This window comes from Nuphar pumila, chromosome 7 (assembly GCF_984573655.1).
Source record: "Nuphar pumila chromosome 7, dmNupPumi1.hap1.1, whole genome shotgun sequence".
Taxonomy (NCBI): Eukaryota; Viridiplantae; Streptophyta; class Magnoliopsida; order Nymphaeales; family Nymphaeaceae; genus Nuphar; species Nuphar pumila.
This window is the reverse complement of record NC_143255.1, coordinates 129,905,265-129,930,083: the sequence shown is the minus strand read 5'-3', so window position 1 is coordinate 129,930,083 and position 24,819 is coordinate 129,905,265. Positions and strand designations below refer to the sequence as shown.

At 40.3% G+C, this 24,819-nt stretch overlaps 1 protein-coding gene across 1 annotated transcript; it reads left to right on the top strand.

Annotated features, from left to right (window-relative positions):
- The first annotated feature begins 1,724 nt into the window (after positions 1–1,724).
- Positions 1,725–23,928, top strand: LOC149833518 (uncharacterized). The gene is made up of 7 exons (XM_090015177.1): positions 1,725–1,905; positions 18,805–18,976; positions 20,242–20,291; positions 20,966–21,266; positions 22,307–22,495; positions 22,577–22,759; positions 23,401–23,928. Exons 1-7 carry the CDS (start codon positions 1,739–1,741, stop codon positions 23,644–23,646), a joined length of 1,308 nt encoding a protein of 435 aa, XP_089871303.1. The 5' UTR covers positions 1,725–1,738; the 3' UTR covers positions 23,647–23,928.
- The last annotated feature ends 891 nt before the right edge of the window (positions 23,929–24,819 follow it).

Sequence of the window (24,819 nt, the reverse complement as noted above, 5' to 3'; positions counted from 1 at the left end):
GTGATTAGTGAATGCCACCAAGTTAACAGGACGTCATGAGTTCTACCGCTATGGGTGCACATCCTTTATTGTGAGTTTGAAACTGGGTGTAATCCCTCACGGGTAAGGGAAAGTTTCTACGCCAATGAACTGATGGAATTTCTTTGATTATCTGAAGAACAAAAAAAGGAGGGTCTTTGCACGTAAGAAAAAAAATAGCCATTTTCATGACAACGTGTTATTTTGTAATACTACAAAAGCAATGTTTTTCGTACCAGGATCGGTGCCGAATCCGCCTGATACGTATCGTATCATGAGAAAATTGATACGATTCACCCTTGAATTGGCTATTTTTAATATATATATATATAATACTTAAAGTTAATTTATTAATATTATTTTAATGGCTTTATAGAGTGTCACATTCTGATTGACACATAATATTTTTTAATTATTTTTTGACCGATTCAAAATGATCACTTGAGTATCCGTATCGGCCAATTCACCCGAATCATCGGCCAAACGATACAGGGCCACCAATACTGATATTGGCAACATTCTACAAAAGGCACGATTGTTTGATGGGAAAGGCTCACCCAATGAATAAGTATTGGTGCAAAATAAGATTCATGTTTTCCTATAAAAAAATAATGGTTTTTAGGAAAGGTTTTTGACTCGGGTGTCAACGAACCGACTCGAACCAGACCCTATATGGTCCGGGTATCGTGATATATAATAAGACCCGATTAAGAGCTGGGTCTGGATCAAAAGGTCAGATTAACCCAGATATAGTTTGTGAAATTTTATACCATACTCTGACCCTACCCGAGTTTTGATTAAGACCTGCAATTTTTTAACGTAAAAATGATAAAAAAAAAATATGGTTTACCTGGTTCATGTAGTTTTCATCGGGTTCTGGTATGATTTTTCTTATAGTGGACCTGATTATACCATACCCGAAAACTGAGTCCAAGTCTGGTACCACCTGAGTTGGAACCAAACCCGACCCGTTGACACCCCTAGTTTTGACACGAAAAGCCCACGTCTCACAGGAAAACGTTGGTCCCACATGAGTTCCATTGCAGGTCTCGCTTCATGTCCTGCAAGAAAACAAACAATTTTCATACAATAATGGACGTAATTCTCATGAAACAAACAGACACTAAGTTGACACTTGCTATTGCTTAAAAACAACACTCCATTTTTTTTTAGTGTGCATTTTGTTTGGTCTCTCCCTGACAAGTAAGGATTTAAACTAGTCAAACTAGGCTTAATCAGGTTCGACATAATCTGATTGATTCACATGAAAAAACAAACCTGGATCCGACTAGCTTAAAACTCTATATTTTACATTTAATCGGGTCGGGTTTCTAGCCTTATTCAGGTTCCGGTATGAATGCAAAGCTTAATACCAAACTCAGAATCGATTATTTATCAAATCCAGATTTGGCTACCAAACCACGCTAATGGACTCGGATTCGGGTCAGGTGTCGGGTTGCACTGACATCCTTAGGCTGACAAGCTCCTATTTTGAGTTATTTAGAAAATACAGGTAGTTAAAACGTAAAAGCGCCAGAACTTCAGCAACGACAGTGAACTTTCTCCCCAAAAAAGTCCATAACTGAAAATGGTGGGGACAGTTACGTAAATTCACGCATGTAAGAACTCCGATCCCGCGTCCGTGTGTTAGGTAGATGAGTCGTCCCACTTCGCGTATAAATTCTCCTCAGCAGTCCGTCCTCCTCCTCCTCTCTCTCAGATGGCGTCCATCTCCCACCCCGCTTCCTCTTCCTACCCTCTAGGGTTTCGATCTTCTGAATCAAAGGCCCCGACCTCTCTCCATCCCTCTCTCCATTTACAGAGATCACGTTCTTCGGTGAGACTCCTTTCTCTTCACAGAATCGGCGGGGGAAGAGCTCGCTTCAGGTAGTGGTTTTTCTTCAACTTTTCATTTCTTGTTCTTATTCTTTTTTTCTAGAGAATTATTTTGAACCTCATCGCTTTGCGGAGATTAGTTCGTGGTTGCATTTGTTCTGGATTTCGGTCTGTGGTTTTTGACGGCTAGATCTCTTTTGGTGAGGATTTTGATTGGCGTTTTTTTGTTTTCGTTTCTTGTTTTGTCTGGATTATGGATGTCCTATTTCCCTATGTTTCTGTAGATTTTAGGATCGGGGTGTACGCGGAAGATTTGAGGAGAAGGAGGGTTGAGGGTTGATTAACGGCTTGCACGAGGGGAGTCCTTGATTCTCTTGGGATAATCATGCAGATGCAGGGGGCTGGAGAATTTAACCTCCCCTAATAACCGTTATCAGCCTAACTGTCCCATTGGATTATTTTCAAACATGCTGGGAATCCAATGTAGAGTGGCCCCACCATGATCCTTGTGGTGTATATCTCAATGGCACACTAAGTGGGTCATTGGATCCCATGTGAGACCCATATGGTCACACTGGATCCATACCAAGATTCAACATCTCCCACTTGATCATATGGGAAGAACACCCATATTTTATCATAACCAGTGCATTGTGCATTATGTATGCACTCATGACATTATGAGGTTTACATATGCTAGTTGGAGTTTTCTTTTATGATATATCCCTATTATGAGGTTATTCACACACTAGATTGTTTTTCCATCATGTCATAATTTTCAAGTATTCACCATTCACTGCATATTAAGTCATGCAGTCCACAAATACATCATAATGTGGGTCTCATATAGTCATGGGGTTCTTTTGCTCTTTCATGACCTTACCATAGGCTTGCATTCTAGTAGAGTACTATGAAAATTCATAAATTCATGATTTGCCAAACATAGCAAATACTCTCACTTTCCATGTGCATTAACACATATGTTGATCACAACCTGATCATTTCAGATCAGTGTATCCGGATCCAAATAGATCAACATCATTTAATATTTCATGCAAAACTTTAAAACATAAAAGATATCCTTTCATGTATTCATATCAGCATTCTATAGGGAATATTATTATCATTATTACAGATAAATATCCTCACATGCATGTGCACAAATTATAATTCCGCTCTCACTTTTCCAATGCATTGCATTTAAGCAATATTTGCATTAAGCCATGACATCATGTGGTTTTACATACACTAGTTGGATTTTTCCTTCATGATATATCCATATCATAAGGTTATTCGCAAACTAGGTTGTTTTTCATCATGAATCTATATCCAAATTCAATTTGGATATGCATCATATTCATATCCAATGAGAGTTATCTCATTATCATTTGGATATGCTAAAATATGATAAAGCCAATTACCAGGCTTTAATCAAACTACTAGTTTGAACATTTAAGTTCAAAATCATTACCGGATCTACATATATATTCGATTTTATTAGATTTGCAGGATTCCATATCCAAATCTGACTTGAGATGTTATCTATCAAGTCCAACACGATCCATATTAAAATGGATCTCCATATAAGTTTAAATAAAATCATGGATCTTATAGGATTTGACTATAATCTAAATCCATATTCAAAATCATATATTTCAAATGTCAATGGATCCATATTACACATACAATATTCCACTTATCTGGATCTAACCGTGTAAATCTCGGATACATATAAATATATATCATTATTAGATCCAAATCTCTGGCCTGATACTATCCAGATTCAACATGGATCAAATCTAGATCCATACAAAAATATATATAGATTTGTCTATAGATCAATTATGGATCCACATACCATATCAAACACAACACTTATCCGGATCAATCACAATCTTGGATCAAATCTAGATCCATATCCTCTACCCGAGCGTGTCACTAACCTGGATTCAATTTAGATCAAACTAGATCCATATAACATATCCATACATAACACTCATTTGGATCCAATCACAAAATTGGATCTATATCCCATATCCGAGTATGACACTCATTCGGATCCAATCACAAAATTGAATCAAACTGGATCTATATCCCATATCCAAACATAATACTAAGCATAAGAACAATGCAATAACTCAAAAAACTTTCAGATCCAAAAATTTTTACCGGATCCAACCAGGTCTTTTACAAAATTACCTGTAACAACTGGATCCAAACCTGTCAGGTATTCCGCTAAATTGAAGCACTTTTCTGCAAAATCAGAAAAAAATCAAAACAATTCTAAGTAAAATCAATCCAGAACACCAAGACATAATTTTCTGAGTTAAACAGAAAATTGTAGGTACTTTTCTATAATTTTAGACACATAATTCTGTTTCGGATAATATCCAAGGAACAAGCCTCTTTCTGAAATTACCTAGAAAACAATGCTCTTGATTTGAAAATCAGAAGGACACATGCGTAATAAGCAAGAAAGAGCATGAACGATATTGTAAATATCTTTTTTTTCTTCACTCTTTTAGTAAAAGGAAAACTCTTAGGGTTTCCTTCTTAAAAAAAATAGAGAACAGGGGAGGCAACTGAGCCCCCTTTTCAAAAACCCTTTTTTTTTAAGTCACCTTTTCTTAAAAGTGGGACTTACGGTTTCCCTCTTGAAAAATGCGGCAGCAGAGCCACTTTTCAAAACCTTTTTTTGTTGAAGGGAAAAACTTAGGGTTTTGCCCTTTTAACAAAAGGGAAAAACATAGTGAGAAGAGGGACGGGGGTGACAGTTGTCGCTGCCTCTGCCTCCTTCTCCTGAAGATCCTGCAACCGTCGACGTGATCTCTATCCATTGCCCTGACTGGATCACTCAGTCGGTCGGCCGACAAAGTTTCTGACGAGCAGGTGGCGGTATAGGAGTACCCATCGACAGAGCCTTGGATCGTGCTTGAGCATGTCAACAGAATCTTCATCGACTCGTCGTTGTCGTCTCTCTATCGCATCCCTCCTGGCCATCATCGACGATTCGCAGCCTCTCCAGGGACCCAAGGACGGGCTTGAGTGCGCCGTCTGCCTGAACTGGTTCGATTCGGCAGAGATCCTCCACCTCCATTGCAAAGAACTGAACAAACAAAGGATTTGTACTGGCCGTGACATCGAAGTAATTAGCGATCCTGGCATCGGGAGCTCCCGACTTGTTCTTGAAAGCCTGCTCCAAGTAGGCCAGAGCTTTGCTGGAGATAGGGTTTCACCCCCTTTTTTTTCAAGAAGGGGAAACGGAAAAATGGGGGCGATGGCCGTAGCCATCGCTGCTGCTAGGGTTTGTAAGGATCGCCGCTAGGGGTGGCAAAACCTGACACGACCCACCAACCCGCCTCTTAGGCGGGTTCGGGTTTGGAAAAAACAAACCCGTTTAATAAACGGGTCGACCCGCCTAACCCGTTTATTAAACGGGTCGGGTTCGTGTTAGGGGTATGCCAACCCGCCAACCCGTCTGCCGACCCGTCAACCCGACCCGCGAACATGAGAACCCGTTTACCCGACCCAACCCATTTATTAAATGGGTTGGCGGGTCGTGTCAGGTTACCCGTTTATTAAACGAGTCGGGTTCGTGTTTGCCACAGCCGACCCGTTTAATAAGCGGGTCGGGTTCGGGTTGAGGTATGCTGACCCGCCAACCCGACACGATTGCCACCCCTAATCGGCGCCTTGCGATGATGAAGCAGTCCCGTCGGGTGGTCACCCGGTTTTGGCCTTGAACAAGGGGCTCCGACCATAGGACCCATCCGGCCGTTGCGGAGGAGGTTGTTGAGTGCGTTGATGCTGAAATTCCTCCGCCTTATCGGAAAGGGTGACAGTTCTGCTGGGGTGCGAGGCTTGCACCACCGTCTCTTCGCCATCTGTGCCACCAATGAGCTGCAGCGTCACTGCTCCGACTCGAGATTCAGGGCAGAGTTGCAGTCTCTCCTCAACGGCATCGCCGAGAGAGGATCCGAAATAACATGAGAAATTAGGGTTTTCGTGGTTGAGGTCGCCTTTTGCTTTCCACTTCGCCAACTCGCCGATCTCGATGCAACATTTGTCGATGAGCAAGTCGACGGATGGAAAGGGAACCAATGCCGGCCACAACGCATCCAGCTCACCCAGTGATCCCAGGATGAGCTTGCCGGGCTCCTCTGCATCGAGTCCACCGAAGAAGAGTTCGGACTCACCCCTCTTTAGAAGTCGAGGAATCCACCAGAAGAGGATGGCACATCGAGCGGGAAGGAATAGCAGGGCTTCCTCGAGGCTCCCAACTCAGAGAACAAGCGACGGAGCTCCGCTCAGTTGTAGGCATCCGGAACGCCAGAGGCGGCAGAGTCCGAAAGCACGTCGAGGCCCATAGGTCGCACGATGACGCTTGGCAATCACCGTTGCCGCTTGCTTTCTTCATACCCATTGCCGAAGCACTTCGGCTGGATGATGCTGGTGCGCATCTTCTAGGAAAAGATGTTGCTAGAGGGCCTCAAGGCCATCGCCGACTGTCAAGCGACAACCAGGGGCCTCACGGATGTGAACCCGTCCTTGATGTCCAGGAGCTTTGGGTTCTCTGGCGACGTCTCAGCCGCAGTCGGCTTCTCTGGCAACGTGGTGAGGATGTCGTGGCAGATTCGTTGGTTTGATCGACTCCGATGTCGAGGGCCCGGGTGCCCCGAACGAGTTGGCAGTAGAAAGAGCAGGACTGAAATTGGGCGAAGGGTCGGGAGACTTATCAGATCCCGATCTTGTTGGTGGCGGAGTCGTGGGTGCCCGACCACACAATGTCCTTGGTTCCTGCCTTTGCAAGCCGAGCGACAACATCCAGGTCTTGCAGTCAGCCAGTGTTGTGAAAAGCGTTGAGGCATAGTGAGGCGCTCCACCAAAATCTGAGGCGAGGCGTAAACCTCGAGGCGCAAAGCGTAAGCCTCAAAAAAAAATTTAACTTAAAAAAAACTATAAAAATTATCTAAAATTATACATAAATACGAAATGTTTTATTGATGAAGCGCCAACCAACACGAAATAAAAAATCTCAAATAAATACGAAAAAAATATGAGATTAACATGTAAAAGTAACATTAATGCAACAACTTGATCTATATAAGTATCTAATTGCATAAATATGAACATTCATTCAATAAAAAACTAACATTAACAACAAAATGCATATTAGCACTAACAACATCATGTCATAATTAAAAAATGCATGTTAACATTAACAACCAAATGTTAATGTATTTGTCCAGAATTCTTCAAAATGAGAGTGTTAACATTCACAATTACAACTGAAAGACTAAAAAAAACATATAAATGACCAATAGCTCTATGATATGAATTAGGGCCTAGGCTCTTGTCGTGTCTCGTCATCATCAATATTTAAGTCTTCAATATCATCATCTGAATAATCCATATAAATAGGTTCTTCTTCATCTTCATTCTCTGACTCTTCATCATCTACACTTTCTTCATCCACGTCCTCAATTACTTTTTTTGCTTTTCTTTTTTCTTCAATAAAAAATCATGTATTAAATATTTATGTTATGTAATTGAAAAAATACATTTATATTCATAGCTAGGTAAAAGGAATATAACTTTACCTCGATCTCTTGAAAACATGTCTTACCTAGAACCACTTTGTGAAACATGAGGTGAAGTGATTTTTTCAATAGGCACATGCTCAATGACATTTATGTCGAAGTTCGGATCCAACGATGAATCCTTCAACCAATTGGGATCACTTGGCAACACTGGATCTTCCTTCTCCACAATCCACTCATCGTCTGAGTCTATATGATCTAGACATATAGGGTCTTTGGTAGCCCTCCTCTTCATATTTCTCTCTCTTAATTTCATATTGTACATTACAAAAACCAATGCATTTATCTTCTTTTGTTCAAGTCTATTCCTTCATTTTGTATGCACCTATAATTTTAAATCATTGATAATCAAATATAAGATAATTAAACTTATAAAAATGTATTTCAAAAATAAAATACAAAGTCACAAACCAATGATAAAGTACTCAAATTCCTCTCACAGCCCGATGCACTGCATGTCAAACTTAAAATTTGAATTGCAAAATTCATCAACTCAGGATTTTCGTGCCCAAATGAACTCCACCAATCAGCTGCATTCAAATAAATAATAAAAAAATGATAAAAACATTAAGAATGTCATAATTAATAAAAACATAAAAAAATATTGACAAATAACAACATAATTGCAAACTTATCAGGACTTTTTAATTTTCTTGTTGTAACAACTGCCTCTCTGCCAACAAGTCCTTTGCCTTTTTAAATGCATCGATTTGTGTTGTAATTTTCAACCGAATATTTGCATCAGAAACTAATTTTTCAACACAATCATAAAAGCCGCTCATAATTTCTCCATCAGGGTTGAAGTTGTCAGCATAATGATGTAAAATTGTCTACGAAGAGACAATACACATGCAAGCACAAATACTTTATAAAAGAAGTGCACGAAAGCACTCTCACAACACTTGAACAAAATACGCAAAAAGCGTATAAATAATAAACATGCAATAATGCATGTATTTCATAAATAAAAGCAAATGCTTGAGACTCTCAAGCTTATTTTACAACAAGGGGGAACACCCCTATTTATACAAGAAAGGAGAGGTGCAAGGGGGCTCCCCAAAAGGAGTCGTTGGGGAGCTCCCAACGGTCACAATTGTGACCGTTGGGGGCTCCCCAACGACTCTATTGGGGAGACCCCCAATGCACCTTTTTGAAAAATACAAAAAGGAAAAATAAAAAATAAAAGAAATTTAAAAATAAAGGAAAAATTATAGCATATTCCAAATGGAATATGCGCAAAATGTAAAAGGACTAAAATACCCTTTTCGGGTAAAAAGAGAAAAATGTATAAATATATATACTTATATATAAAGATACGTATACATATAACATATGTACACGTATCTCTATGTATATAAGTATATATATTTATACTTACAATAATGTTCTTGAGTATACATTTTAACACCCCCCCTCAAACTTACGGTGTGATAACCGCAAGTTTGTCAAGAAGGAAATGAAATCTAGGCGAACAAAGAGCTTTTGTGAAGAAATCCGCAAGTTGATACTCAGACGTCACGTATGGTAGATCAATGACCTTCTTCAAGTATTCTTCTCTGACATAATGGCAGTCCATCTCTATATGCTTTGTTCGCTCGTGAAATGTGTGGTTCTTGGCAATGTAGATTGCACTTTTATTGTCACAGTAAAGCTTTGTTGGTTCTTTGACAACTACTCCCATATCTTCCAAAAGACGTCGAATCCATACTATTTCCATGGTGGTAGATGCCATGGCTCTGTATTCGGCTTCAGTGGGTGATAAGGAGACCTTTTGTTGCTTTTTACATCGCCATGAGATCAAAGATTCTCCTAAGAAAATACAAAAACCAGTGGTGGAGTGGTGGTTACTAGGGTCACCTCCCCAATCTGAGTCAGTATAAGCAAGCAATTTTAATTCAGAAGAAGAGGATAGGAATACTCCCTTATTCACCGTTCCCTTCAAATATCTGATGATGCGAAGCACAACACTCATATGAACGGTTGTAGGAGCATGCTGAAACTGGCTGGCGATGTGTATAGCATGTGACAAATCAGGTCGAGTAATGCTGAGATACATTAAAGAACCTACCAACTGTCTGTAAGGAGTAGGATCGATTAGAGGAACACCGTCGTCAATCTTCATTTTTGCTCCCACAACTTCAGGGGTTTCACATACTTTGTCATCAGAAATTCCTGATCTGTCAATAATCTCACAAGCAAGCTTAGACTGAGATAAAAAATAACCACGTTGTGAATAGGCAACCTCAATTCCAAGAAAATATGTCAGAAAACCCAAGTCTGACATCTCAAATTTTGAAGTCAAGACGGACTTAATACCCTTGACTCCTTGAACATCATCACCTGCAATTAACATGTCATCAACATATAGTAATAATATTACAATCCCTGCCTTAGATTTTCTAGTAAATAGAGCAGTGTCAGTATAACAGGAGGAGAAACCATTTTCCAGCATTACACTGGTAAATCTGTCATACCAGGCTTTGGGGGCCTGTTTCAAACCATAAAGGGTCTTTCGAAGACGAAGGACTTTATCTTTAGGGATCTCCATGCCTGGTGGAGCATCCATATACACTTCTTCATTAAGATCACTATTTAAAAAAGCATTTTTCACATCCATTTGAAAGATATTCCAATTTTTAATAGATGCAATAGTGATAAGACATCTAACTGTAACCATTCGGGCTACAGGAGCAAAAGTTTCTTCATAATCAATTTCATACTCTTGCTCATACCCTTTTGCAACTAAGCGAGCCTTATACCTTTCAAGGGATCCGTCACTCTTAGTTTTAACCTTAAAAACCCATCGACAGCCTATAGTTTTCTTTTTATGGGTAGAGTTTGAAAATCCCAAGTTTCAGCCCTTTTAAGAGCATTAAGTTCATTTTGCATAGCTTCTTGCCATTCTATACATTTTTTTGCTTCTTCAAAATTTCTTGGTTCAAAATAAGAGTGAATGGCACTAAGACAAGCCCTATATCGGGGTGAGAAGGAATCAAAGGAGACAAAACGAGTGGGAGGTCTCCTATTCCTCTCCGATCTTCGGTGATCGAGAACAGGAACAAGTTCACTATATTGATCAATAGCACTTCTAAAGGTGTCTTGGTTTCTACGAGAGTATGTTATAGGATCACTTGAAATCCTGCCTTCTTGTTGGTTATGCTCTTCGATATTACTCTCAATGTTCTCATCATGGTTTGATGATACATCATCATCACTAGATGTATCATCATTACTAGACAATAAGTCAAAAAGGAAGGAATAATCAAAATTTTCTTGTTGAGAAACATTTTTTTCAAATCCACTTTCATTTTCCAAAAAAGTTACATTTCTAGAGACATATAACTTATCTTCTCGAAGATCATAGCATCGAAATCCCTTTTGAGTTTCAGAATATCCAAGAAAAGCGCAGGGAATAGCCTTGGGAGAGAGTTTGTCATTCTTATCCGTAAGTATGAAACACTTACACCCGAAGACTCGTAACTTATTATAATCCGGTTCAAGTTTATATAAAATCTCAAAAGGGGATATTTTTCCTAATATTCTAGAAGGCAAGCGATTTCTCAGATAAACAGAAGCAAGAGCTGCTTCAGCCCAAAAATTTTTAGGGATGTTTTGGGAAATAAGAAGTGTTCTAGTGGTCTCAATGATATGCCTATGTTTTCTTTCGGCCAACCCATTCTGTTGAGGGGTTTTAGGACAAGATCTTTGGTGAATGATTCCTTGATCTTCAAGATATATTTTAAATTGGTTGGAGGGATATTCTCCTCCAGAATCACTTCTAAAAATCTTTATGTTACTATTAAATTGATTCTTGATCATTGAATGGAAGGTTCTAAAGCACGAAAAGACTTCATGTTTGAATTTAAGAAAAAAGATCCATGAATATCTAGAGAAATCATCCACAAAAATAACATAATAAGAAAAGCCTCCTTTTGAGACTACAGGTGCGGGTCCCCAAACATCGGAATGAACAATTTCAAAGGGTTTAGATGAGAACATAGTTCTTTGCTCAAAAGGTAAACTTTGCATTTTTTCGAGAATACAGTCATTACAAGAAAAAGAACTTTTACATAGGTCTTTTGCAAAATGTAAATAAGATAACTTGGTGATATTAGGATGACCAAGTCTTTTGTGCCACACATTTATATCTTTGTTTCGGGCAACATTACAAAAAGATTTTGGAACTTGAAGAGATTCCATATAGTATAAATCGCCTTTTCTAAAGCCTTCCCCAATCAATTTCCCGGACAGGCGATCCTGTATTAAACATTTATCACATGAAAATTTAATATCACAACCATGGTCCGAGAGTTGAGAAACAGAGAGAAGATTTAAGTTAAGTTTAGGTATAAATCTAATTTTAGGAATAAAAAAATCTTGAGTTTCAAAATTACCTATTCCTTTAATTTCAAGAGAGGTTCCATCCGCAGTGGAAACAAAGGATGGAGAAACATTTTTTGAATAATCGGAAAGTGAAAACATGTTTGGGGACATATGAAAAGATGCACCTGAGTCCAAAAGCCAAGAGACTTTACCTGGAATGGAAGAAGTAGACACGGCGGCACCGGATGTAGCTCCTTTGAGAAGAGGTTGAAGGGCTTCCATTATTTGGTTCAACGAGAGTGACCCACTTGATGATGCATCTTTCTTTTGTGGTGCACCGGTGGTGGCCATAGCGAGAAACTTCTTCCATTTGGGACATACGGGCTTGATATGCCCTGGTTCTTTACAAAAATGACATAGTCTTGCTATAGTCCCTCTTTCCTCTTTGTCCACCATCTCCTCCTTGATTTTGGAATTTAAAATAAGGAGGACGATAGGTCTTTACATTATTTCTGGGTCTTGATACGACATTAACCTCATTGTTTTCTTCATGATTACAAGGAACCATAAGAACACTTGATCCTTGTTTACATAAACTCATACGAGTCTCCTCACCACTTAATTTGGTGAGAACATCTTCAAGAGAGGGAGGAGTAAATGAGGATAGAAGTGATGACCTTATTTGCTCAAATTTCGGTCTCAACCCATTCAAAAAATTGAAGAAACGATCTTCTTCAAGTTGCTTGTGGCGAAGTTCAATTGCCTCTCCACTCCATTTTGGTTTGAGCATAGAGAGCTCATCCCAAATAGAGGAAAGATCGGCAAAATATTCCCTAATAGACATTTCACCTTGAGTAAGGGAGAGGGCCTTCTTTTGAAGGTAATATTTATGGGATAGATCTCTTGATGTATACATTTTCTCGAGATAATGCCAAGCTTCCGATGCTCTTTTGAATTTGATAATGTTGGCATTAATCTTTGTTTCGACGGATGCGAAGAACCAAGAAAGAATCTTGAAGTTCTTCATTTCCCATTCGTCGTGTTTCTTGGAGTATTCCTCAAGAGCTTTGATCCTTTCCTCTCCCTCAAGAATCTTGATTTCACTTCCGTCCATTACGGTTATCTTGGGTTCCGGTTTCGGAATCGTTCCTTGCACATAACCCCACAATCATTTTCCTTTTATGTGGGCCTCCATATTCCCGGCCCAAATATGATAGTTGGACCCATTCAACTTGAAGCCAAGGGCAAAGTGAGACTTTTTCTCACCCATTAAAGCGTAAAGAGAAGGAGAAAAAAGACGTACCAATACAATGTTTCAACTTCTACTTTGCACAAGATCCTTCTAAAATATTTGCGAAGCAAGATCCACCACTTCAATCTCTAAAGATCTGAAGGCACGGTTTTCGAGGCACTCGAACAAAAGAGGATCCCACGATCTTCAATCACCAACCAAGCTCTGATACCATGTAAAATTGTCTACGAAGAGACAATACACATGCAAGCACAAATACTTTATAAAAGAAGTGCATGAAAGCACTCTCACAACACTTGAACAAAATACGCAAAAAGCGTATAAATAATAAACATGCAATAATGCATGTATTTCATAAATAAAAGCAAATGCTTGAGACTCTCAAGCTTATTTTACAACAAGGGGGAACACCCCTATTTATACAAGAAAGGAGAGGTGCAAGGGGGCTCCCCAAAAGGAGTCGTTGGGGAGCTCCCAACGGTCACAATTGTGACCGTTGGGGGCTCCCCAACGACTCTATTGGGGAGACCCCCAATGCACCTTTTTGAAAAATACAAAAAGGAAAAATAAAAAATAAAAGAAATTTAAAAATAAAGGAAAAATTACAGCATATTCCAAATGGAATATGCGCAAAATGTAAAAGGACTAAAATACCCTTTTCGGGTAAAAAGAGAAAAAATGTATAAATATATATACTTATATATAGAGATACGTATACATATAACATATGTACACGTATCTCTATGTATATAAGTATATATATTTATACTTACAATAATGTTCTTGAGTATACATTTTAACAAATGAAAACGTGGATTTAAATAATAGGCAGTTGCATGCAAAGGCTTATGAAGTTGCAAGTCCCATCGTCTATCAATGATATCCCAAATAGATTTATATTTTCTTTCGACATTGTCAAGGTTTGAAGCAATTTCCTCCTTCGCTCTATCCATTGCCTTACAAAAATCCCATAGCAGGTTCGTCTGCATCAACAAGTCGCAACACTTTCACGAGAGGTAGTGTAGCTTTAATTGCATATGATATGGCAGTCCAAAACTTATGATCATTAAGAACAATATAAGAAATGTTCTTAGCATCAGATTTCTTATAGTAATTAGATGATCTAAAATTTGAAGATAAGAATATCGACTTTAACTCTTTCTTATAACATCCAATACTATGAAGTGTAAGATATGTTGTGGCAAAACGAGTGACGGCTAGACGCAGAAGTTCTTTCTTCTTTGTGAATTTTCTCATTAAATTTAATACCCATGCATGACTATAAATGTATCTTGTATTTTTTTTTGCCTTTTTCACTGTATCTTTAAAAATTGATATTTTTCCAATATCCTCTAACATAAGATCCAAGCAGTGCACTGCACATGATGTCCAAAAACATGTCTTTCCTGCTGTTAACATATTTTCAACTGCCACATAATTTGGTGCATTATCTGTAATGAATTGCACTACATTACTTTCACCAACTTCTTTAACAACTTCTTCAAACAACTTACACAAATTTGCACCAGTTTTTTCCATGTCGTTGATGTCAACGGACTTCAAAAATACTGTCCCAGATGAGTTGTTCACAAGAAAATTAATTAAGTTTCTTCTTTTTCCATCTGTCCAACCATCTGCCATAATGCTGCAACCAACCTTTGGCCATTCTTTTTTGAACTCTTTCAAAATTTCATGAATACAATCTACCTCGTCCTTCAAAATCTACGTTCTGATCTCGCGATAAGAAGGCGGTTTGAACCCTCGCCCATAATTTGCAATAGCTTCTACCATTGTACCAAAATATGGATTGTTGCAAAGATTAAATGATAAGGCATTTGCATAAAAAAATCTATCAATGGCACGATATACATTTTTTCTTTCATCCCTTTTGAAAGCAGTGTTTATTGTGGTTTGTCGTGCTTCTTTGTTCATAAAAAGGTCCATAGGACCACCTGTACTTGTTTTTGCATCACTACATGATCTACTAGTTTCTTTATTCATATTATCGCCTGTTGATGATCCAAAATAAACACTTCTCCCGATCTCCAACTTGTTTTGTTCTAACTCTTCTTTCTTTTGCTTCTGATCCTTTAGTGATTCTAAAAAAATCTTTTCACGTCAGGTGGAACCGCTTCACACATGCTTACACCATGTTTTGTGCCAGCTAAGTGATGTTTTAGCCTATAGATGCCTCATGTACTCTCTTTATGACAGTAATTGCAAATTACATGTCCTACGAGTTTGAGATCTTTAGTGGGATTTAGAACTTTAACTCCATGATCCCATTCCACATATTTTCCCATTGTTCAACTGCAAAAATACATATAACAAAATATATATTAACATCATGCATTCTGCTGACATTACATGAAAACAAATGCGAAAAATGTAAACTACAATAAAAACTTGTCATGTTTAGTCAGATTTTTAAAGAAATCTAAAAATCAGCATATTGTATTACACTAAAATTTCAACATAAGTATTAATGTAGTGCAGTTTTTTTTAACTAGTCTCATAAGTATTAATGTATCTAAAAACGATAATTAATAAATTAACAATTAAATTCTAATTTAAATGCATGAAATAAAATTTCTGAGATTGAAAATTAACTTAACAAGAAAATGATGGCAAATGCAAGCAAAACAACAAGACACCTGATGCAGAGAACTATTAGTAGTGATGCAAACACATATTAGCAACTAAAAGTAAATATACAAGTAGTTAACTAATCCAAGAGGAACAATGCCAACATTTATGCAGATTTGATATGTGAATCAACGATAAATTACTAACAATGCATATAAAAGTATATTGTACAACCCAACATCCAGTGGCATGACACCTATACCAGCCTAAGCTAATCAAAAGCAGGTTTATGTTCATGGGTAGAATCTAAAAAGACAGTAACAGAGAGAGAGAGAGATATATAAGAGAGCAAACCCTGCAAACAGTCGCAATTATCAGCTTCCTTCCTCACTACTTGTCGACAAGGCAAATGGCAGGGAGGGGGTGGAGCCCCCTGCCGGCAAAGCAAGAAGGACAGGGGGGAGCAGAGCCCCCCTATCGACAAGGCAAATGGCAGGGGGGGTTGGAGCCCCCTGCCGGCAAAGCAAGGAGGACAGGGGGAGCAGAGCCCCCCTGTCGACAAGGCAAATGGCAGGGGGGTTGGATCCCCCTGCCGGCAAAGCAAGAAGGACAGGAGGTGCAGAGCCCCCTACCGAAAAAGAAAAAGACAGTGGGCTTCGCCCCCCTGTCGGCCAAGAGAGAAAAGCAGAGGGGGGGGGGGGGGGGGCTGCCCACGAGAAGCGACGACAGGGGGGCACCGCCCCCCTGTCGGTCGACCCCAAAAGAAAGGCAGGGGGTAAGCCCCTACTGATGAGAGGCGACGACAGGGGGCTCTGCCCCCCTGTCGATCGACCAAGAGAGAAAAGCAGAGGGGGGGGGGACCCCCTGCCCACGAGAAGCGATGACATGGGGGCACACCCCCCCCCTGTCGGTCGACCCCAATAGAAAGGCAGGGGATAGCCCCCTGGCGACGACAGGGGGGCTCCGCCCCCCTGTCGGTCGACCAAGAGAGAAAAGCAGAGGGGGGATCCCCCTGCCCACGAGAGGCGACGACAGGGGGCTCCGCCCCCCTGTCGGTCGACAAAGAGAGAAAAGCAGAGGTGGGAACCCCCTACCCACGAGAGGCGACGACAGGGGGCTCTGCCTCCCTGTCGGTCGACCCCAATAGAAAGGCAGGGGCCCTGCCGACGAGAGGCTACGACAGGGGGCTTCGCCCCCCTGTCGGTCAACTAAGAGAGAAAAGCAGAGGGGGGAACCCTCTGCCCATGAGAGGCGACGACAGGGGGCACCGCCCCCTGTCGGTCGATCCCAAAAGAAAGGTAGGGGCCCTGCCGACGAGAGGCGACGACAGGGGGCTTCGCCCTCCTGTCGGTCGACCAAGAGAGAAAAGCAGAGGAGGGGGTAACCCCCTGCCGACGAGAGGCGACGACAGGGGGCTTTGCCCCCCTGTTGGTCGACCCCTCACTGAGAAGAAGAAGTAAAGAAGAGGGTTTACCTGGCGGTGGAGACTTCGACGTCACCGAAAAACGCAAAGAAAAGGCGACGTCGGGGATGTCGGTCGAGGTCGTCGGAACGGACGGTGGTGACGGTGAGTCTCTGGCACCCTCGCAACAGAGAAAAGAAGACGGTGGTGGTCGGCGGGTCGCCGACGCCTTCTCAGCAGAGGAAAGAAGAAGGTGGAAGAGGCGATGACCGACGGCGGGTGGTGGTCGGCGGGTCGTCGACGCCTTCTCAGCAAAGGAAAGAAGAAGGTGGAAGAGGCGATGACCGGCGACAGCGGTGGCGGGGGACGAGAGGGGACAGAGTGGAGAGAGAAGGTTCGAGAGAGGGGACGGAGTGGAGAGAGAAGGTTCGAGAGAGGCGCTTGTGTCTTTTTTAAAGACACAAGTTCTCTCGAACCTTCGAGCATACGGGTCCGGGTCGGACTTGGGTCCAGCCCCATCCGATTTTGTAATGCGCGCCTTACGGTGAGGCGCGCCTCGCCTCAAGGCGTACACCTCAAGGCGCATGAGGCGTACGCCTTGAGGGTTTTACGCTTTTTAAGTGCGCCTCAAGGCGAAAAGGCCCTCGCCTCAAGGCGAGGCACACTTTTTTGCGCCTTGAGGTGCGTTTTTAATAACACTGCAGTCAACGGATGTATGTACGGAGTTGGGGAAGGAGATGCCCCTCTGCTCTTGGAGTTGCCAAGCTCTGATATCACTGTAGATTTTAGGATCGGGGTGTGCATGGAAGATTTGAGGAGGGTTGAGAGTTGATTAACGGCCTGCATCAGGGGGGATCCTTGATCCTCTTGGGATAATCATGCAGAGGCAAGGTGGTGGAGAATTTAACTTCTCCTGGGTAGCTGTTATCCAACCTAACTGTCCCATTGGATTCCCAAACATGCTGGGAATTCAATGTAGACTGGGCCCCACCATGATCCTGGTGGTGTATATCTCAATGGCCCACTAAGTGGGTCATTGGATTCCATGTGAGATCCATTTGGTCACACTGGATCCATACCAGGATCCAACAGTTTCTTGGATTATTTGGAATTTGTCCCCTCTTTTCTTGGTTGTTGAGGCCGTTGAAGAAGTTTTGGGATATGGAAGTGCGGATCGCTTTGTCGGCTTAAGGCTCTGTTTGTATGCACAAACTTATCCTGGAAATTAGGATAATCTGGTCGTATCTGAGCTTATCCTGTTTATTTGGACCAATTAGTCCATGAAAAAACCCCGTCAAAATTTGCTTTGAGTGGCAAGTGCTCCGTGATTTAGATCCACTCGCTCGGCTTAGTTGGAATCCGCGTCTGGATCTTTAAGCTGTTGGTGGAGTTCAGGCAAATCGATATTTTCCGAAGTATCTCCCTTTAGACTATATGTACAGTGCATAGACTGATCTATTTGTTCTGGTGACGGCTCGTGCATGCTGCAAATTTCTGCCGAGCGAGATCGGTTGAATTGCTTTTATGATAGAAATGGCTTATCCGGTTGCATGGTGCTGTAAATTAAGAAGAATGTCCTCCGATAAGATGAACAGAAGATTTTATTGTACATGTCAATAGTTTCTTGTTTGATCTGTGAATTTAATGTGTCTCCATTTACAGTAAACAGTAGAAATGTGTCCTTGTAGTTTGCTCAAAATGATGTTTTTTGGGTTCTTTGATCGGAAGTAAAGTTTCTTATGCATTCTAGTTACCTGTGTGTTTTTTTGGTTTTTTGTTGTATATAGCATTAGATGCTCCCAATTGGATAGAAATGGTGCTCAAGTAAAGAAGACAGTTCTTCATGATCTCTATGAACAACAAGGACAAAGTCCATGGTATGATAACCTGTGCCGTCCTGTCACAGACTTGAAGCCGTTGATTGCAAATGGTGTCAGAGGTGTCACTAGCAACCCAGCGGTACAGTACAAAATCAACCCCTATGTGTTCTATAAGGCCTTGATTGTCAATGATTGAAAAAGAAAAGAAAGAAAATTCTAATAAGCAAAATGAAGTTGTTTTTCTTCATAGATTTTGCTCCATCGATATTGGTTTTATGACCTTATCCCTTCGTTAGCTAATGTGCGGGTTTCCTTTGAATTGAGCTTATTGCTGCATGCATGTATGTGGTAATGCAAAGTCAGCACTTTATTCGGTGTTATTGGTTGCTCAATATCAATAGGTTGATTGTTTCATTCCTGTATCTTCCAAAAGCGAAAAAGATCTATGAAAGTTGTTTCATGGATCCGAAAGAGAGTATTTGGGCCCTTCTTTGTTTTGTGGATGTGGAAGCAACATCTATGACCTAGTTTAATGGTGGCATGATGGATCGGAATATAGTTTGAGTTATCTTTTTAGTGCACACAAAGGAGGTACTGAAAATATGTAGATCCAGTTAGTTGGGATTTGAACACATTTTTCTGATACAGTTCATACACGTTAGACGTGGATAGGTTCAGATCTGACCCTTTTGCAGTTTTAACCCGTGAAAATTTTATTAGTATCTTTTTATTTTATGACAATAATAATCTGGGAAAATGACGTCATTGTATAATACTGTGGTGTGAAGTTATTTTGTCGCATAGTTGCTAGAAATGTTGGTTGTAGGTTGCTTAAACTGAAAAGAACTAAAGAATTGTTGAACTTCTGGTCCTTGGTTACAGATTGCAGCCAAAGTCAACAACCACGTGTTACTATGTTTTATCTTAAATGAAAGGTCTTGGCTTCGAACCTCATGTAACAACTTGACTTAAAAACCAATAAATAAATGACTGCAAGAAAAAAACAGGTTTTCCAGTTGAATAATTTGAGCTTTCAAAATGAACAATTTGTATGAAGTTCTAGGAAATGTTATGTAGCATTACATGGCATATGCGCAGGTAATACTTGTTCATTAACTATTCATTCATCTCTTCTCTAAAATATAGTGGCACACATGACCTGTTATGGTGTGTTTGCATATCCTTTCTTTGTCAATAGACTAACAAGGACAGGGTCTCAGAAGCTTGGAACATTGTTCCAGTTCTGTTGTTTTTAACAAATGTAGTGGCACACTCTTTATTTGAGAGAAACTATTATGATGCACCACAAAATACTAAAATTTGTCTTAGTTGCATTTATTTCTGTGAAATTTCACTTTGGTTATTTCATCAATCAGTTAATATCTCTTGTGCTCTTATATGCAGATTTTCCAGAAGGCCATCTCCTCTTCAAGTGCCTATAATGAGCAGTTCAGGTAAAATTTTCCTTCTTATATTGAATTGAAAGCTGGAACTGGAATCATGTTGCTTTAGGTTCTGAACAGATCTAGACTTGATGGATCAAAGGCCACTTTTACTTTGTTGACTTGAGAATGAATTAATGGAAATTGTAATTACTTGTGAAACACGAATCACTTGTGGTTACTTTAAATCTGCACCATCCCTCATATGAAATATACTACTTTAGGTGCAGTTTCTGTTTGAGCTCCTTTCTGCACCCTTGTGCCAACTTCAAACTAGCACCTTATGTAGGCAAAACTCAAAAGCGCTGGCTGCTGCCCAAGTATTGGGCCTCTCGCTTGCCTAATCATGCCTAAATGTTGCCTGGAACCATAAGATAGAGAAAATAAAAAAAGTTAAAAAAATATGCAGGTTGTCTATGTTGACTTAACTCATCTGGTGTCTGACTAGGTTTGGTCACCAGCCAGTCCCTATGTTATCTAGGTTGGCTAGGCAATGCATAATTTCACTTTCTGCATGGCTAAAACTTCGTAGTGGATTGCTAACTGTATTTGGATCTTTACAAAGTCTCCTGATGGCTGAATAAACATTATTTCAATGATGGTGGAAAGAATGGCATTGAATTGATCATACACAAATCTAGAAATATGCTGATGTTAATAAACTTAGTGATTGCACCATGAACCAGGGAGCTTGTGGAAGCAGGAAAAGATATAGAAAGTGCATACTGGGAACTTGTGATAAAGGATATCCAGGATGCATGCAGGCTCTTTGAGCCAATTTATGACGAAACAGATGCTGGTGATGGTTATGTTTCTGTGGAGGTCTCTCCTAAACTTGCCAATGACACAGATGGTACTGTAGAAGCTGCCAAGTGGCTCCACAAACTAGTTGATCGGCGCAATGTCTACATAAAGATACCAGCAACAGTAGAATGTGTCCCTTCGATTAAGGAAGTTATCTCTCTGGGGATCAGTGTCAATGTGACTGTAAGTAATCTGCTGCACATGTTTTCTGCTCAAGCTGCATAATGTACTTATTGAAATTGCTCCATTTTGAATTAGCTAAAAAATCTTCTTTGAACTTGGTGGTTGCCATCTTTTTATTATCCACGTGGCTTAGTGATTTTTTAGGATTTACAGGACTTTTCTCTCCAGGAATTAGTGTCAATGTGACTGTAAGCAAACTACGTGTATATCCTTATATGCTCAAGCACAAATTTTACTTTTAGAAATTGTTCGATTTTGAAAAATCTTCTTTGATTTTTTGGATAGCCATCTTTTTTATCATTCAAATAGCTTGATGATTTTTTAGGATTTACAGGACTTTCCTTATGGGTATTTTTGCCGATTTCTCAATCAATTTTGGAAAATATTCCAATTTGTTGGAATTCCAGGTTGGACATGTAAACATCCTCTCCAAGGGAATAAATTAACTACCCTTATTCTTTCTGGTATAATGCCTTCCTAAGGTTGGGTGCAAACAGATAGATATGGGCTGGATCCTGCCTGTCCTATATCTGAATCTGAGTCCAAATCCCAAAAGGATCCAGTGATCTAAGATTGAGTCCAGATCCAAACTGTGTGTGGTATTAATGGAATCGGTAAAAACATATATAAGAAATGTTCTTTAGTCCTTGTAGGAAATGCAATTGGATCATATTTTCATCTGAATCCGTATTAGATCTGACCTATAATACTGATCTAAATCTGAAAATGATCTGATTAAGCGAATTCGAGCCTGATCTGAATGCACATTCAGATCTTATTATTAGGACTCTAAATCTGGAAATAATATGTTGGATTTGGATTGGATATCTGGCCATATCCAGTCTATTTGCACCTACTCTAAGGTGATTCAGAGTTTGAGATTATTAGACTAGAAGGCAAAGCCACTCATCTTGCTTCTTGTCATGATACACTTTGCTTCACTTCACATCATGATTCATAATTCTTCACGGCATTGTTTGATGTTTCTGCTTTATATATTATCTCCACCGATGATGTTAACCATATCTTAATTGGTGCAGCTCATTTTCTCCATTCCAAGATATGAGGCGGTAATTGATGCTTACTTGGATGGCCTGGAAGCATCTGGTCTAAGCGATCTATCTAAGGTTACTAGTGTTGCTTCCTTCTTTGTTAGCCGAGTTGACTCGATCATTGACAAAATGCTTGAAAAGATTGGCACTCCTGAAGCACTTGCTCTCCGTGGGAAGGTAATTTTAAATAATTGGTGTCACACACAAAAAAGAAGGAAAAAGGAAAATCTTTTTATTTGCTCATTTGTGATGCTGTAGGCGGCTGTGGCTCAAGCAGCTCTGGCATACCAGTTGTATCAGAAGAAATTTTCAGGCCCACGATGGGAGGCTTTGGTAAAGAAAGGAGCAAAGAAGCAGAGGTTGCTCTGGGCCTCTACCAGTGTCAAGAATCCTTCGTACCCTGATACCTTGTATGTTGCTCCACTCATTGGGCCAGATACGGTGAGTGCAACTGCACAACTTTTTGGCTTCCTTCTCTTTATGCATTGCTCAGTCATACTTGATGAGTATTACAAGAAGGTGAAGCTGATGAGAGATTCTCTAATGTTTGCTTCAATTAATATGGGATTGGTTTTCTTGAGCAAAAATCATGGTCTCGACTTTGACATGGATAGGACTTTCTGCTGGGTTGCATCCCACCTAGCAGTGTGTTTATAGGCAGCAACTAGGCAAAGGGCAACTAAGAAGTTAATGTTAGGCTGTCACTTCATGCAACTCTATAGTCTCGATTAAACTAGGATTGATACTGCTAGACTACTTGATCAGATTGTCTGGTCTTTGTTCATCATCCTGGAAGTACTTCTAGCTGCGGAAAAGTAAAACTTTCTAGTCTTAGGTCGGTGTGGCATAAAGAGTTACACAAAGGTTCTTGAATTTTCATGCGGGCTTGTGCTATTTTCCTTGATAAACAAGGGTGCGTTGAACACTAGTAACTAGAGATCATATATGGTAGAGGAATTCATGATTTTGTGATGGGATTCCTTTACTTCAAACTATGAAGCGAAATCTGTAAACCAATAAGTCCCGCAAATTATTTGATTTCCTTGTTTGTTAAAGTTTGGTTTGCTTTTGTTTGATTTCAGGTATCAACCATGCCTGACCAAGCTATTCAAGCATTCCTGGACCATGGAGTAGTATCCAGAACAATTGACTCAAATGTGGCAGAGGCTGAATCTATTTACACTAATCTAGAGAAGTTGGGGATTGATTGGAATGAAGTTGGATCAAAACTGGAAGTGGAGGGAGTGGACTCCTTCAAGAAGAGCTTTGATAGCCTGCTTGGTACCCTGCAGGATAAGGCAAATTCCCTCAAGTTGGTTAGCTTGTAGGTTAGTTAATTGTGCAACTTTGCGGGACTTATTTGGTTGATAGTCTGGTGTCAATAACATTATGTCTGTCTTCCATCTGTTTGTGCCAGTCTGGTTTTTAGTTCTGTTAGCTGTTTGTGTGATGTGGTCCATGTACCTTTTCGGAGAAGAAGACCCGTGACTCTCTCTCTCTCTCCAATATTTGACTTGGTGTTAGGGTTTTTGTTTCAGTATAAATACTTGATTAATGGGTTTTGTAATTGGAATTAGAAAATTGATTATTCTTACCCCCTGTTTGGATCACTTCATACTTTTCTTTTCGATGACAAGCTTGGGTGGTTTGGCGGACACCTACCAGTTTATTAATGAAATAGTAAAACTGGTTACAAAAAGAATCAAATCCCTCTTTCTTGGCCACAATGGCCATAACGAATGCTCGTTCAGAGCATTAAACAAAAAAGGAATACTCCATTCTTGCCTCCGATAAACCTGCCGAGAATTGGGCCAGTAGTGTTCACTGCATTGGCTGAATAAGCTCCTTGTATCGTTGCTTTGGTATGATCACCCTAGGGCGCTCCTGATTTTGGATAATCCTCTGCACTTTCATTGATCCTTCCCCTTGTTTGGTCTCCCCCCCCCCCCCCCCCCCAACAATGTCTGCCCACTAACGGCTTGATTGCCTCTGCTGCTCTGCTCCTTCACCACTTACCATCATCCCTGGACTGTGGCCAGCGTCTTGCTTTAGGTCTCCACTAGGAGGTGGTCTCCCATGGAAGCTATCAGAGGCAACGCTTTCCATCTCTTACTCCGGATCACTTCATAAATTGGTTCTTGCCATTTATACCTATTTTAACTAGCAAGTTTGGTATTTGAATCTTTTACCTTTATTTATTTAATGACATTTATAAATCTCACTTTTTTTTCAATGAGGAACCTATTTTTTTTTACAACTACTTTTCTTCAATTTCATTTCCATCACCACCACTTCTCCATCATCACTACTGTCACCATCATCACTACCACCACTTCTCCACCATTACTGTCACTCTCACCACCACCACCACCTCCACCATCATCATTACCACCACCACTATTTCTACCACAACCATTGCCACCTGCACCACCATGTTATCACCTCCATCTACCATCACCAGTACCACCATCACCATATGCTGTCACCATCATCACTACTGT